The sequence below is a fragment of the Giraffa tippelskirchi genome, chromosome 3 (assembly GCF_054371585.1).
Source record: "Giraffa tippelskirchi isolate mGirTip1 chromosome 3, T2T-mGirTip1v1.2.pri, whole genome shotgun sequence".
NCBI classification, from domain to species: domain Eukaryota; kingdom Metazoa; phylum Chordata; class Mammalia; order Artiodactyla; family Giraffidae; genus Giraffa; species Giraffa tippelskirchi.
Genome location: NC_137277.1, coordinates 86,933,710 through 86,950,219, shown reverse-complemented (window position 1 = coordinate 86,950,219; position 16,510 = coordinate 86,933,710). Strand labels below are relative to the sequence as shown.

Sequence of the window (16,510 nt, the reverse complement as noted above, 5' to 3'; positions counted from 1 at the left end):
TAGGAGTTGCATGTTGTTCTGTCTGGAATGATAAATGCTTGCAAGCTTTTAGATATTTCCATGAGGAACTCATCCTAGTTGCTTATATATCTTATTTCAGTTTATATAGCTACAGAATTTGATATGGCTGTTGCTGACTTACCATGTTAGGTATGTATAAAGAAGTTCCACTTAATTCTTTTTAAAAAATTGTATTGATAAAATTTACATTATTTCTACTCATTCTGTCTTATGAGTGGTTCACTTTTGCTTTTACGTAAAAAGTTGTGATACTTTCTGAAATAATTACCTCAAGACCTATCAGTTACTATCATAAAAATAATTTTTGTGTTACTGTTTTGTTTTTATTCAGATGAAGAAGAAGAAGATGACGTGGTGACCCCTAAACCACCTATCGAACCTGAGGAAGAGAAGACTTTAAAGAAAGATGAAGAAAGTGATAGTAAAGGTATCTTAAAGGATTTAACTTAAAAAAAAAGAATTTAAAAAATTTTATTGATTCCTGTTAAGATTGTTTTTTATTATTTTTGCGCTAAAGTAGAATAAAATGCTCTAAATAGAAGAAGTGAATCTGCTTGAAAAATGAGTGGCATTCAGTGATCCAAATTGTGATAGTGAGGTGACATGATTTGAGTGGCATAAATCAGACTTTAGAAAAACATTTATTTTACAGCTCCTCCTCATGAGCTGACTGAAGAAGAAAAGCAGCAAATCTTGCACTCTGAGGAATTTTTAAGTTTCTTTGACCATTCCACAAGAATTGTAGAAAGAGCTCTTTCAGAGCAGATTAACATCTTCTTTGACTACAGTGGAAGAGATTTGGAAGACAAAGAAGGGTAAGTCGAGTTGCTAAAATTATGGTGTCAGCAATGTTTAATTACTTTAAGAGTTGGAAGTTATAACACAGTTGTTGGTTTTTTGTTTTTGTTGTTTTTCTGTAGAGAGATTCAAGCAGGTGCTAAACTGTCATTAAATCGACAATTTTTTGACGAACGTTGGTCAAAGCATCGGGTTGTTAGTTGTTTGGATTGGTCATCTCAGGTAAATTACAACAACAAAATTGGTTTCTATTTTTTGAATTACAATAAGCAGGTAGTTGTATTTTAATTGTGGAAACTTTGTATAATTAAATCAATGTGTATAACAATGGGTGATGGCTCTAATGTTATGGTTGCTCTAATGTTATGGTTGCCTTCTGTACTTAGGAAGAAAGGATTGAGAACACTGTTTAAAACTCAAGGTTTTATTTATGCCACAGCTTAGTTTTACTTATTTTAATTGCTTACCTATTTTAATTCTAGCCTTTGGATAGAATTGCAACACATTTTAATAAAATGTTTTAACATTAAAACCTTTAAAATAACCTTACCAATTCAAAGTTTTACTAATGTTGCAGAGAGCATAACTCTAGAGATGTATTTCTTGATGAAGTGTTAGGAATTTGCATTTTCAGAATAATTTAATAAAAACAGTTGAGTAACTAGGAATGTAAAACAGTTATTATGCATAGCATTTTTTCCCCACTTGATTCTTGCAAGCAGTATCCAGAATTACTGGTGGCTTCCTATAACAACAACGAAGATGCTCCTCATGAGCCTGATGGTGTGGCCCTTGTGTGGAATATGAAATACAAAAAAACTACTCCAGAGTATGTGTTTCACTGCCAGGTAAGATAGTCTTTTAGCAATCTTCCCCCAGTTTAAGAATTCACTAATGAATTTAGACAGTGCCTTTTTTCTTTTCTTGTCAACGTAATGATTTCATTGAATTGGCATTTACTAAACCACCCCATATTTGCAAACAGATGTTAACAAAAAACTGAAGACTTCTCCGTTCAACATGACCTGTGTTTTCTAGCTTTTCTGATGTCTCTTATGTTTAATCACACCTAAAGTCCTTTGCTGTTGTGATTTTCTGTTATTGTGATTGATTGTATAAAAGGAATCTTTTATAAAATGTCTTTTCTGCAGGGAGTTTCGCAGAAACTTACTTGCTGAATATACAATTAGATGGTTGGCCCACTGAATTACTTATACATGGCCTGAGGAGCTGGAACTAGATAGTTTTAAGTAGAAACATATGTTTGAAGTAGGAAACAGATGCAGATTTTTAAAGTGGATTTAGTGGGAGGTTAGAATTTGCAAACCTTTCTCGTTGCATAAGTTATAATCTTTTAATAATATAATAATTCTCCAAAACACTTAACTGAATCAAAACTAGCATTATACTCTGTTGTCAGATTTCTGTCAAAGGCTAAAGTAGAGCCAGTTATCTTTTGATTTAATGCTGTAATCAAATAGTTTTTGCTTTGTTGGATAAATTGCTTAAATATTTCTGTAAACAGTCATTACATTCGACTTTTAAGCAAAACTGTTCTAGAGCTATATCTTTATGTTCTTAAACAAAATGACATTTTTAAGTATATTTATTTACTGGTGGTTTTAATCTCTGATAGCTTACAATAAAGGGGAAAATGTTTTGGTTATAGATTTATTCTTATAACTTGTCACATTTCTTCCATTTGACCCTTAAATATAAAAATCTTACTTATTTGCAGTCAGCCGTTATGTCTGCTACATTTGCAAAATTTCATCCAAATCTGGTTGTGGGTGGTACGTATTCAGGCCAAATTGTGCTGTGGGATAACCGTAGCAATAAAAGAACTCCAGTGCAAAGAACTCCACTGTCAGCTGCAGCACACACAGTAAGTAAAGAGGTTATTTCCATTAGATTTCCTTCATCATTAAATACTTAGTCGTGTCTGTCAAAATAGTCTCAAAATGTGTTGCTTTTGATGTGTGAATTCCTCATCATTTAGCAACTAAGAATGACGGCATTTTTTTGTGTGTGTGTATTTTTGGAAATCTATTTTATTGGAAACTCATCTCTCTTCTGAGATAATCTTTTGTTAATCCACAGAACAGGATCAAACTTCACATTAAAAATGCCCTTATAATGTGAGACTGTTTGGATATGAAACAGAATACCTGTGATGATACAGTAAAAATTATTTCATCTTTTTGGTGAAAATAATTCCAGAGAACTTTCTTTAATATTTCTTTCTTTAGCATCCTGTATATTGTGTAAATGTTGTTGGAACACAGAATGCTCACAATCTGATTAGTATCTCTACTGATGGAAAAATATGTTCGTGGAGTCTGGACATGCTTTCCCACCCACAGGTAGGTTAAACTAGGCAAATATTGGTATTTTTTTTAAGTCTATATAAACCCCAGCTTATATTTTTCATAAATGTTTTATAATATTGTTATAGTAGCAGTTTATAAATCTAAGCATGTATTAAATATAATCTGTGATATATATACTTCATTTTCAAACCTGCTTTTAATCAATGAAATTTATGTAAGTAGTATAGGAAAAGAAGGTTTATAAACTAAGACTAGAAAATGTTCTTAAAAATTTAAAAATTGTAAGTTTACAAAATAATCTCAATTTTTTCTGTGTAGGATAGCATGGAATTGGTTCATAAACAGTCAAAGGCAGTTGCTGTGACATCTATGTCCTTCCCTGTTGGAGATGTCAACAACTTCGTTGTTGGAAGTGAGGAAGGTTCTGTGTACACAGCATGTCGCCATGGCAGGTAAATCTAAACTGGAATTTGCAATTATTTAAAATTCTCCCTTGAATAATCTCATTAAAACAATTTGCCTTTTAATTCAAGTAGAAATCTCTCCTAGAGCCACTTATTTGTGACAAGTTATTTAAGTTCAGGTATATAAAATAAAATACTTTTAAAAAATAAAAGGTCATTTTAGATCATAATGTGTTCTAGTAATAGATTTTGAGGGATGTGGTGTGTTGTGATTTTCGTATGTGTGGACGTGTTCACAAAAGTTAGTGGTAGGAAGTAACATTCTGCAGTTATAAATACAAAAATTCATGTACTACATACTGACCTTTAAAGTTGTAAATAAGATTTGCAACTGTTTTTCTGTTTCGATTTATTTGGACATTGAGCCTTCTTGGCTCAAAGTTCAGTTCTCCTGATAATTGTACAGTAATGTCACGTACACATTTTAAATTGACTAGTATTTCTCCTGCTGTTCAATCTGTTTTGAAATTGTCTAGCTGTACCTTATCAATTGCTTCCTGTAAGAAAAAAATTGAGTGTCCAGATTTCATCGCAAATACAGATCACCTTCACTTGAAAGCTTTTGTTTTAAAAGTAACCTAGATTCTCTCTCTTACGTGTAGCATCCCTTTGTCTCTATTCCACCACCTCAGAACCTTGGATATTGGACTTTTGAGTTCTGTCATCAATAACATGATGTTTATGGTTCCAAAATGTACTTACTACTGTTTTTGTGGTGTTATCAAATATGGATAGAGTAACACTCAACACAACTATTCTGATGCGTTATGAGCACAGAGTTAAGTTTGTTGAAATTATGTCAAAGTATAATAATAGATAAACCTGTGATAACATATTTGCAAGTGGTCTACTTACAAGAGATTTCCCTATTTTCACTCTTATGAAATAGCAAAGCTGGAATCAGTGAGATGTTCGAGGGACATCAAGGACCAATTACTGGCATTCATTGTCATTCAGCTGTTGGAGCAGTGGACTTCTCACATCTTTTTGTCACTTCATCATTTGACTGGACAGTAAAACTTTGGACAACTAAGGTATCTCAAAACAGATGTCTGGTCAGGTGCTCAGGTTTCTGACACAAGGTGGTGCTGTAATACCACATGGAAAAGATGAAGAGCCTCCTAATAGCTTGGAATGATTTACTGATAAATCAAACCTAGTAAGTTACACAGAACATGAGTGGAAACTAGATGTTGAAGTTTTTTAAAAATATGCTCACAGGTATGGTAACTCCACTCATAACCAAGACCAGTTGTCCCACCACTTCTGGCATTTCAAGCATAGAACTTCTTTTTTTTTTTTTTTAATAAATTTATTTATTTTAGTTGGGGGCTAATTATTTTACAATATTGTAGTAGTTTTTGCCATACATTGACATGAATCAGCCATGGGTTTACATGTGTTCCCCTTCTGGACCCCCCTCCCACCTCCCTCCCCATCCCACCCCTCCAGGTCATCCCATTGCCCCGGCCCTGAGCATTTGTCTCATGCATCGAACATGGAATGGTGTTCTGTTTCACATATGATAATATACATGTTTCAATGCTATTCTCCCAGAACGTCCCACCCTCACCTTCTCCCTCAGAGTCCATAAGACTGTTCTATGCATCTGTGTCTCTTATTCTGTCTTGCATATAGGGTTATCGTTACCATCTTTCAAATTCCATATATATGCATTAGTATACTGTATTGGTGTTTTTCTTTCTGGCTTACTTCACTCTGTATAATGGGTTCCAGTTTCATCCATCTCAATAGAACCGATTCAAATGTATTTTTTTTAATGGCTGAGTAATATTCCATTGTGTATATGTACCACAGCTTCCTTAGCCATTCGTCTGCTGATGGGCATCTAGGTTGCTTCCATGTCCTGGCTGTTGTAAACAGTGCTGCGATGAACATTGGGGTACACGCGTCTCTTTCAATTCTGGTTTCCTCAGTGTGTATGCCCAGCAGTGGGATTGCTGGGTCATATAGCAGTTCTATTTCCAGTTTTTTAAGGAATCTCCACACTGTTCTCCATAGTGGCTGTACTAGTTTGCATTCCCACCAACAGTGTAAGAGGGTTCTCTTTTCTCCACACCCTCTCCAGCATTTATTGCTTGTAGACTTTTGGATAGCAGCCATTCTGACTGGTGTGAAATGGTACCTCATTGTGGTTTTGATTTGCATTTCTCTAATAATGAGTGATGTTGAGCATCCTTTCATGTGTTTGTTAGCCATCTGTATGTCTTCTTTGGAGAAATGTCTGTTTAGTTCTTTGGCCCATTTTTTGATTGGGTCGTTTATTTTTCAGGAATTCAGCTGCAGGAGTTGCTTGTATATTTTTGAGATTAATTCTTTGTCTGTTGCTTCATTTGCTATTATTTTCTCCCATTCTGAAGGCTGTCTTTTCACCTTGCTTATAGTTTCCTTGTGCAAAAGCTTTTAAGTTTAATTAGGTCCCATTTGTTTATTTTTGCTTTTATTTCCTATATTCTGGGAGGTGGGTCATGGAGGATCCTGCTGTGATTTATGTCAGAGAGTGTTTTGCCTATGTTTTCCTCTAGGAGTTTTATAGTTTCTGGTCTTACGTTTAGATCTTTAATCCATTTTGAGTTTATTTTTGTGTATGGTGTTAGAAAGTGTTCTAGTTTCACTCTTTTACAAGTGGTTGACCAGTTTTCCCAGCACCACTTGTTAAAGAGATTGAAGCATAGAACTTCTTATTTTGAACTGAGCTGGGGGAAAAGCCTCTGAAGATCTCACATGACTCTCATACAGCTCCCCTATAGCCTGTCACAAAAGCTGTGCATTTGCTCTTTGAAGAGCCTTTAGAAGATGTTCAGAACTGCAGTGACTCACAGAGCTGATGGAAACTGGAGAAAAGATAGATAAAAACTGTTATACAATAAGACTATGTCATAAACTTGAGTCATTAGGAAAGTATTGTGTAAATACTTATAAATTATTATAGTATAAGTAAATTTATATTATTTCATATTAAAATTATTTTATATTAAATAAGTAAATTTATTGTAAATAAATACTTATATATAAGTAAATACTTATACTTATGGATGCATATATATTTTTGTTGACCATAATACATAATACAAGTAGTTTGTTTGGGTTTAAATAAGGCTTCAAAAACCTTTTATGTTAAGAAGTGCTTCCTGATCCTCCAGCAATTCCAGAAATATGTGACTTTGCCATGAATTATTGAAAGTCTCAAGGCAAATCCAAAGTGCCTTTACTTTGCTGTCTAGCTTTTCTGCAGTATTACATTGTTGCTGACAAAGTTGCATTCTTAGAATATCAGATTCTATTTCAATTCAGTTAAATTTTAGGCTGTGTTTTTTCATGTTTTCATCTGCCTTATCCTAACTTTGATTCTTCAGTTTCTTTAAGAAAACCTGGTGCTCTTAAGAGATTTTCTTCACTATTACAGTGGAATCATTTATTTATCAAATGTTGACCCTGGAAATCAGGGATGAACTCACTATTCACTCTTGTCCTTTCCTGATGCTTTCTTTCAGTGTAGTAGGAAGTGAGTTAGAAAACTGTCTCTTAAAATTGAGCGTTTTCATGTTTGGGATTGGCTTTCCTGGTAAAGAATCTGCCTGCAAAGTAGGAGACTCTGGTTTGATTCCTGGGTCGGAAAGTTCCCCTGGAGAAGGGATAGGCTACCTACCTCCAGTTTTTTTGGGCTTCCCTGGTGGCTCAGATGGTAAAGAATCTGCCTGCAATGGGGGAGACTTGGGTTCTATCCCTGGTTTGGGAAGATACCCTGGAGGAGGGCATGGCAACCCACCCCAGTATTCTTGCCTGAAGAATCCCTCTGGACAGAGGAGCCTGACGGGCTACAGTCCATGGGGTCACAAAGAGTCAGACATGACTGAGCGACTAAGCACATTTGGGATTAATTAGCAGGCATTAAAAACAGCATTTAAGTCTAATGAAGGAAAACGTATTAAAAACTGTTTAACACAGTGTCTATCTAGCCTAATAGACTTCACAGGCTTCCTTCAGTTCCTCCTTTTCTCCTCCATGGTGATCAGGCAGAGTGTTAATGCATTTAGTTCATCATCTGTTTTCTTTCCCTGATTGCTCTTGAATTTTTGTTTTTGAATGAGATTTATACAGTGGAGAAAGGTAGAGGTAGAAGATTCTCACGTCTGTAAGCAAAGAAATGCATAATCCAGCTAGCAAAAACAAAGCAAAATGCAGAATTGGAGAGATGAAGCCAATTGTTTCTCTCTACGCTGTAGGTGGCCACCTAAGTAGCTAGATTTCTGGATATGCTTTCACCTTAGTAGTCCTCTATAGAGACACAGGAGACCTTACATCTTAGATTGTTGGCCAGTACCCTTTTTCAGTATTTGAAAAGAATCTTTTATCTATTTGTAGATTTGTTATTTTTAATATCTCAGGGCTTCAGTTTGCCATCCTTTTATCTTTAAATTTGAGGCTTCCATTCTTAAATAAACCACCAAATAGGACTAGAAAATGAAGACTTCATCTTGCCTAAATAAGAACAGTACTTGCATCTGTGATAGTGGACTGACTGGTGCTTGCTTTTGTGGTACTACACAGCTGGTTGATTGGTGGTTGATATTTTTTGATTTTGTATTTTCCTGTATTTCAACGTAAAACTGCCTACTGAATAAGAATGACAGCCAGCCATATCTCTTTCTTTGCTAATTGAGCTAGGCATTGCTTCCTTCTGTAAGCTTCATATAGAAGACTCATTTAGTCATTCCACTGTAATACATGGCTCTCCCTTCCCCCACCACCCTATTCTTTGGTCACTCCAATGTTAGTGACCAAAGAATAGGACAACACAGAACAGGGTGATTTTATAGATGATATACCCTCAAAACTATATCAGAAGAATTACCTTTTATTCTGACTTTTCATCACATAAATAGTTCTAGTCTATGAAGGAAGAAAGAGCAACAATCTGCTAAGTACTTTTTATTTGGCCATATTATGACTCCCAAAGTCATTGTTGCTTTGACCTTGGATTTATACTTCATGGTTAATTGTGTTACTGGTCTTCATTTCTTCCCTAAAAACTTGGTAGAGCCTCTCTGCTCTCCAATATGATGATAATGAATAATAGGCAAAATTTTAAGATAATCTCTTCCTAAAACATTGTTCCAGCTTAAAAAGCTTTAAGCTTTTTAAACCAGTGTCTTCAAATTCATAAATTTGACAGACTTTAAATGTTTTTCTCTTTGCCTCTACTTTTTAAGTGTTTTCTGACTCTAGGAATTGAGTCCCCATAAACTGGAAGAATGAATCATTAGATATTGCTGTATCTTTGTATCTTTTAAGATCTGGCTCTGCCCCAATAGCGAAACAAGATTCTTTCCTTTTCTCCCTTTCTGTAAGTCCTCTGTGTATCACTTAAAATCTCAATTTGGTACTGCCTCAAATTTAGTTTCAAGTAATCTATCTTCTGTCATCTTCTAGTTTTTGCAGAGTCAGGGATTTTAATGCAGTGACAAGGTTCTGGATCATCAAATTGTTTTCTTTACTTTTTTGAACTCAGTTATTTTTAATAAAGAAGATAAAGATAGTTTCCCGCATTTTGGTGAAGTTTAATTTAAACCAACCAAGATGTTGCTTGTAATATAGTTAAAGGACACTGTTAACTTTTTTAAATACCAAATTTGAAAATTCACAACAGAATTACTTTGGCAGTCCTGAAAAATAGTAGGAGAAATAGAATAGTTATCTTGAAGATAACTTGAGGATTCTATGAGCACTTGATTAGGGGTAGACCTGATAAATAAGCTTAATATTCCAACCACATTTAACTGTATTTACTACAGATTACTCTTAAAAATATAAGAATTATTTATCTGGAGGACAAAATGTATTAATATATGCACAGTATATTCTAATCTCAGAACTGATGCCTTTCGGGAGCATATTTACCATAAAGTGACAAAGTTAAGATCATTAATGTATTTCTCAGAATAGGTAGTTCTTGAATTTTTGCAGTCCATATACACCTTAAAATTTTTTCACAGTTTCTGATGTCTTAAATTCCCTGCTTATTTGAAAAGCTTTAACCTATTTAACTCTTGGAAAATATATGCATTAAAACAGGGTTAAAGAGATTTTACTAATGCTTCTAATAGCAACTATGCACCTATTAGACAAAATGAAGAAATGCTCTGAAATTGGGATGTTTCTTGGAAAATGCTGAGTGACCATCAGGACCCAGTCCTCCAGGGCAACATTTACTGTAATAACTTGTTGTTGGCCAGTGTCCAGCCTGTCCTTTGCATACTCAGAAACTCAGTTTTATCAGTCTACTAAGTTGATTAGCTAGGGAGTGCTAATTAGAACTCACAGGTGTCTAAGACACCGATACATTGGAGAAGGTCAATGTATTAATTTACAATGAGAAACAACTGCCAGAAGGCCCAGATACTCATACTTGCCTGACCAGTTCATTGTTCCCTCTATTGGATAACCCACATGAGAAGCCAAATTATAATCAGAAGGTTGCTTGGTGAGCAGGGAATTGGAGCAAAAGACGTTTTCTAATTTGAATGTTTAATGGCATCAAGCAAAGATAGCCTGATTCATTCATCTTCACATAGAGATAACCCTGCCATAGGTGGTAATCCTCAGAATCCTTTGACAGAGACACTGTCTCCAGAACAGTGCTTTAATTAGGCATTTCCTCAGTTTTCTTATAAGATTGCTTCTTTATATTTCCATTTCTTTTAATGGATGCATACATTCCTTCTCAAAAAGTTAGTATCTTCTTTCAGGTTATATAGAAAGGTATTTCTGCCCTTGGAATTGTTTCTTTTTAATGAGAATCTGTTTTTTTCTACCTTGATTCAAGTGAGTATGTACTTATTTCCCACTTCTCTGGAGAGTACCTCACTGTTATGTTCATGGATTTACTATAGGGACTCTTTGGTTATTAATCTAGAACTTCCCAGATGCCCCCAGAAAAATACAGAATTACTGTATTCATTTCCTGGGGCTGCCGTATCAGATTGTCACAAACTGGGTAACTTAACAGAAATTTATGCTCTCACAGGAGGCTAGAAGTCTGAAATCAAGGTGTTGGCAAGGTTGGTTACTTTTGGAGGCTCTGAGGAAGAATCTATCCCTCTTTCCCTGTCTCTTTTCTAGTTTTCAGGGTTGCCAGCAATCTTGTGCTTTTTGGCTTCCAGGTGCATCACTCTAGTTTCTGCCTCTGTCGTCAACATGGCACTCTCCCTACATGTCTGTCCAGATTTTTCTCTTCTTTTAAGATGACAGTCATGCTAGATTCAGGGCCTACTCTAAGCAATATAACCCCAGTTTAATTAAGTCTGCAAAAGACCCTTTTTCCAATAACATCACATTTACAAGTTCCAAAAAGACTTGAATTTGGCAGGGAGTTGGGGGGTTGGGGTGGGCAGGACACTGTTTAACCCAATACATAACTGTAAAGAACTAAAAAAAATATGGTTTGTCTCTTGACCATTCAGTGTTTATTTTCACCATGTACTACAATGAGCTGCCTTTGATTATTCAAATTCTACCTGTTGTTCAAGAAACAATGCATTCTTTTGATTCATTCTTCTTGGCAAATGTATTTGCAAACCTTTTGTTTGTAAGAATTTTAGAGCGGCAGTGACCTTTAGACATCATCTGGTTCAGTAGCTCTTAGTTTTGATCTAGTTCAGTAGCTCTCAGTTTTGGTCATATTAGAATCACCTTGGCAATTTTGAAAACTTTTAGTGCTCACCTGGCACCTGAGACTGATTAAATCATAATATCTAAGGAGACTTGGCAACAGCATAATTTTGAAAATCCCTCCAGGATTAGGGGGATTACAGTGTATAGTCAAAGTTCAGAACCACTGATACAGAACTTTTGTTCTGCAAATAAGGAAGTAGGGGCCTGCAATGATGAGATGACTTCTCCAAAGCCTTAAAGCTAGTTATTGGTAGCCCTGAAATAAGAGTCTAGGTCCTGTGTCCCTCTTCAGCTCTTTCCTGCTGCCTCTCTTCCATTTAGGCAGAAGTTCTCATCAAATTAATTCAAATGATCCATTTGTGATTTTAATTTGCAGTGTCATATATAAGATTAATATATTAATGAACAATTTTGGTATTGTGTGTGTTCTTTCTTTCTCTTTGAGGGAGAAAATTGTTAATCCTTGGATGACTGTGTTTTCTAAATTAAACTTGAAAAAATTACCAAAGGTTTCTAATTACATTTTATAAATTTGGAAACATGTTGCCATTTATTGTATTTTTATTTTTAATATACTTTTACCCAGTTTTAATGCATCCTGCTCTTTTCCTCTGGCTGCATCATAGTCCACTGAATTAGATGAAGAATTTTATTAATAATTTCCTGAGACATTCCACAATCTTCTTTTTCACTTTATATATAATTTCTATGTGTTTTAATCAAATTAGTACATTAAATTTCTCATATTTTATAAAAAATGGAATCATATGATACATACTTATTTGTGTTTGGCTTTTTTGTTCATTATGTTTGTGAGAGTCAGTCCATTTTGTTGAATGTAGTTGTAGATTGTTAGATTGTTCATTGTCTCAGATATATAGTATTCCCTTATGTAAATATACTATAATTTATCCATTCTGCTGCTGATGGTATGTGGGTTGATTGTAGTTTGGGGTTGGGTTATGGATAATGCTGCTATGAGCATAGTTGTAGGTGTCTTGGTGAACATAAGCACTCGTTTCTGTTGGGCACATACTTAGGAGGGAAATACTTGGCCGTAAGATATGCATGTTTTCAGTTGATACTGCTGAGCAATTTTCCAAAATAGTTTTACCAGTATTTTAAATTAAAAAAAATCTTGCAGACCAATATATATTCTTACAGAGTTGAACATGTATGTGTACATGACTGTGAACAACTGTTTTAAGTCTTTGATGAGAGACCATAAAATTGCCTAAAAACAGGATTTTCTTGAAGTATACAATCACCTCAGGATTATAGACGTTGTTGTTCAATCGCTAAGTCGTGTCCAGCTCTTTGCAACCCCATGGACTGCAGCATGCCAGTCCTGTCTTTTACTGTCTCCCAGAGTTTGCTCAAACTCAGGTCCGTTAAGTTGGTGATGCCATCCAATCTTCTCATCCTCTGTCGCCCCCTTCTCCTGCCTTCAGTCTTTCCCAGCATCAGGATCTTTTCCAATGAGTTCACATCAGGTGGCCAAAGTATTGGTGCTTCAGCTTCATCAATCCTTCCAGTGAATATTCAGGGTTGATTTCCTTTAGGATGGACTGGTTTGATCTCCTTGCTGTCCAAGGGACTCTCAAGAGTCTTCTCCAGCATCACAGTTCGAAAGCATCAAATTCTTTGGCTCTCAGCCTTCTGTATGTTCCAACTCTCACATCCGTACATGACTATTGGAAAAACCATAGCTTTGACTGTATGGACCTTTGTCGGCAAAGTGATGTCTCTGCTTTGCAAAACACTGTCTAGGTTTGTTGTAGCTTTTCTTCCAAGGAGCAAGCGTCTTTTAATTTCATTGCTGCGGTCACTGCAGTGATTTTGGAGCCCAGGAAAATCATTCACTGTTTTCCACGTTTTCCCCATCTATTTGCCATGAAGTGATGGAACCAGATGCCATGATCTTAGTTTTTAAATGTTGAGTTTTAAGCCAGCTTTTTCACTCTCCTTTTTCACCTTCATCAAGAGGCTCTTTAATTCCTCTTCACTTTCTGCCATCATCTGCATGTCTGATTCCAGCTTGTGATTCATCCAGCCCGGCATTTCACATGGTGTATTCTGCATATAAGTTAAATAAGCCTTGACATACTCCTTTCCCAATTTTGAACCAGTCCATTGTTCCATGTCCATTTCTAACTGGTGCTTCTTGACCTGCATACAGGTTTCTCAGGAGGTAGTAACGTGATCTGGTATTTCCATCTCTTAAGAATTTTCAGTTTGTTGTCATCCACATAGTCAGTGGCTTTAGTGTAGAAAATGAAGCAAAAGTAGACGTTTTTTCTAGAATTGCCTTGCTTTTTCTATGATCCATCGGATGTTGGCAATTTGATCTCTGGTTCTTCTGCCTTTCCTACATCCAGTTTATACATCTGGAAGTTCTCAGTGCAAGTACTGTTGAAGCCTAGCTTGAAAGATTTTGAATGTTACCTTGCTAGCATGTGAAATGAGCACAATTGTATGGTAGTTTGAGCATTCTTTGGCATTGCCTTGCTTTGGGATTGGAATGAAAACTGACCTTTCCCAGTCCTGTGGCCATTGCTGAGTTTTCCAAATCTGCTGGGATATTGAGTGCAGCATTTTAACAGCATCATCTTTTAGGATTTTAAATAGCTCAGCTGGAATTCCATCACCTCCACTAGCTTTGTTCAGGGTCATGCTTCTTAAGACCCGCTTGATTTCACACTCCGGGATGTCTGGCTCCAGGTGAATGACCGCACCATTGTGGTTATCCGGGTCATTAGACATTATTGTGTAAGTTCTTCTGTGTATTGTTGCCATTCTTCTTAATCTCTTCTGCTTCTGTTAGGTCCTTGCCATTTCTGTCCTTTATTGTGCCCGTCTTTTCTTATAGTGTTCCCTTGGTATCTCCAGTTTTCTTGAAGAGATCTCTAGTCTTTCCCATTCTATTGTTCTGCTCTATTTCTTTGCATTGTTCACTTAAGAAAGCTTTCTTATCTTTCCTTGCTATTTCTAAGCAGGGTGTTTGTTAATCATTGATGTGCATCAGAACCTTTAGTGGAGCAACACCAGAGAGACTCATGATGCACATTGAAGGTGGGACCCTGCATCTGAATTTGTTAAAAGCTCTGCAAATGATTGTGATACTCATCCCAGTTGAAATCCACTACCTTGAAGGGAGACTTCACTTGGCATGTTTGCTAAGGGGAGTTATAGGAAAATAATGATCTTAAGAAGGAAAAAACTCTTACTTTCTGTTTTTAGCTTACTTTTAAGTTTGGTTAAAATTCTTATTTTCTTAATTACAAACATTTTTTTTGGCTTTTAAGATAATTGTGCAGTTGACATTTACTTTGATACCTGGAAAATTTTAGATTCATAATTTTAAACTTTTTGTTATAGAAAATTCCAAATAGATACAAAAGCAGAAAGAGGAGTATAATTAAACCGTTGTGCTCATTACCTAGCTCCTAAAATTATCAACACATGACCAACCTTGTTTGATCTATTCCTACATACATTCCCTCCCTACCACTGGATTATTTTAAACAAAGACTTATAATATACAATATTATATCTACAAAACAAAAAAAACCTGTAATACTACCATATCATTGTTGCACCCTCCCCCCCAAATGAATAGTGATTCCTTAATTTCATCAAATAGGTGATCGGTATTCAATTAAAAAATTTTTTTTTTTTTTTTTTTTTACCATTTATTTGTGTGAAGCCGAATCCAGATGAGGTTCATTTGTTTATGATTGACACATCCTTTGAGCCCTTCTCTTAAAAATAGGGTTTCCTTCTCTGTCTTGTTTTCTTGCTGCTACTGCTGTTGAAGAAACCAGTTTGGTTGTCCTGTTAGTTTCTCACAGTCTGGATTTTGCATTCTGTGGTATCGTTCATATTGTTGTGTATAGTTGTAGATTGTTTATAATTCTGTAAGGAGAAGCTTGGTGTACCCCAGTCCTTATGTTGACGTCTCTTTATTCTTTTTGGTCATCTGGAACTGCTTCTGCAGTAGATTCCTCAGGAGGTGCTCATGGGTGCATTATTCTTGTATTCACAAGAGTCTGTTTATGAAGGTCAGTTTATGCTGTCTGCTAAGTCGCTTCAGTCATGTCCAACTCTTGTGACCACATGCACTGTAACCCGCCAGGCTCCTCTGTCCATGGGATTCGTCAGGCAAAAATATTGTAGTGGGTTGCCATGGCCTCCTCCAGAGGATCTTTCTGACCCAGGGATCAAACCCGTGTCTCCTGTTTCTCCTGCATTGCAGGTGATTCTTTACCACTGAGCCACCAGGGAAACCAGTTTGGCTTATATATAAAATCTACAGTTTACATTTTTTGATTACCTTAAATATATTACTCTTGTTTTCTGGCAAAAGCATTGTCAAAAAGTCTGATGACAATCCTGTTTTTTTCCATCACCTCATAACTTGGTCTTTAAAAATCTGGATCAAATTGTTTTTTTCTTTTTTTTTAAGGGTTGATTGTATAGATACACAAGATACTCTAATATGAATTTCAGGCTGTCTTTTATTTTAGGAGAGTTCTCTAAAATTATTATTTTTGTATTCTATAGTATTGCTTTGATTTTCTTTTTTAGGGCCTGCTGTTACAGGTAAATCTTTGTTAATCTCATTTGTCTATCACTTTAAAAAAATTCAATTTATCTCTTCTTTTTTTAAAAATAACAGTGTTATTGAGACATAATTCAGATACCATAAGATTCATCATTTTACAGTGTACAATTCAGTGGTTTGGGGATTTTGTTTAAGCTGTCCTGGTGGTATGAAATGATATTCCATTGTGGTTTTGATTTGCATTCCCATGATGGATAATGATGTTGGACATCTTTTCAAGTGCTTATTTGTATTTGTAGATCTTCTCTGGAGAAATGCCTATTAAAAGTTTGCCCAAGTTTTAATTGGGTTGTTTGCTTTTTTATTAAAGTTTTGTTAAGAGTTGTAGATACAAGTTACTTACAGATATATTATTTCCAAATATTTTTGCCCAATTGTATAGGCTCTCTTTTCACTTTCTTGAGGGTATTATTTGAAACACAAGGGTTTTAAATTTTGATTTACCCCAATATATATACTTTTTTTTTTGTCATTTGTGCTTTGATCTCATCTAAGAAATCATTGACAAGTCCAAAGTCACAATGACTTACTCCTGTGCTTTCTCCTAAGTTTTACTGTTTTTACCTCTTGTATTTAGA

The 16,510-nt window shown here is 35.5% G+C and overlaps 1 protein-coding gene across 13 annotated transcripts in view; it reads left to right on the top strand.

Annotated features, from left to right (window-relative positions):
- Positions 1–16,510, top strand: part of DYNC1I2 (dynein cytoplasmic 1 intermediate chain 2) — a 55,744-nt gene that overhangs the window by 33,499 nt on the left and 5,735 nt on the right. For 11 of the 13 annotated variants that reach the window (XM_081577806.1, XM_081577804.1, XM_081577801.1 and 8 more), the window contains 8 exons: positions 353–448; positions 674–836; positions 942–1,041; positions 1,542–1,667; positions 2,558–2,704; positions 3,069–3,182; positions 3,468–3,601; positions 4,503–4,647. In XM_081577806.1, coding sequence (XP_081433932.1) covers positions 353–448; positions 674–836; positions 942–1,041; positions 1,542–1,667; positions 2,558–2,704; positions 3,069–3,182; positions 3,468–3,601; positions 4,503–4,647 — 1,025 coding nt within the window. The remainder of the gene's footprint in view (positions 1–352; positions 449–673; positions 837–941; positions 1,042–1,541; positions 1,668–2,557; positions 2,705–3,068; positions 3,183–3,467; positions 3,602–4,502; positions 4,648–16,510) is intronic. The other 2 variants (XM_081577808.1, XM_081577807.1) reach the window with 1 other exon arrangement.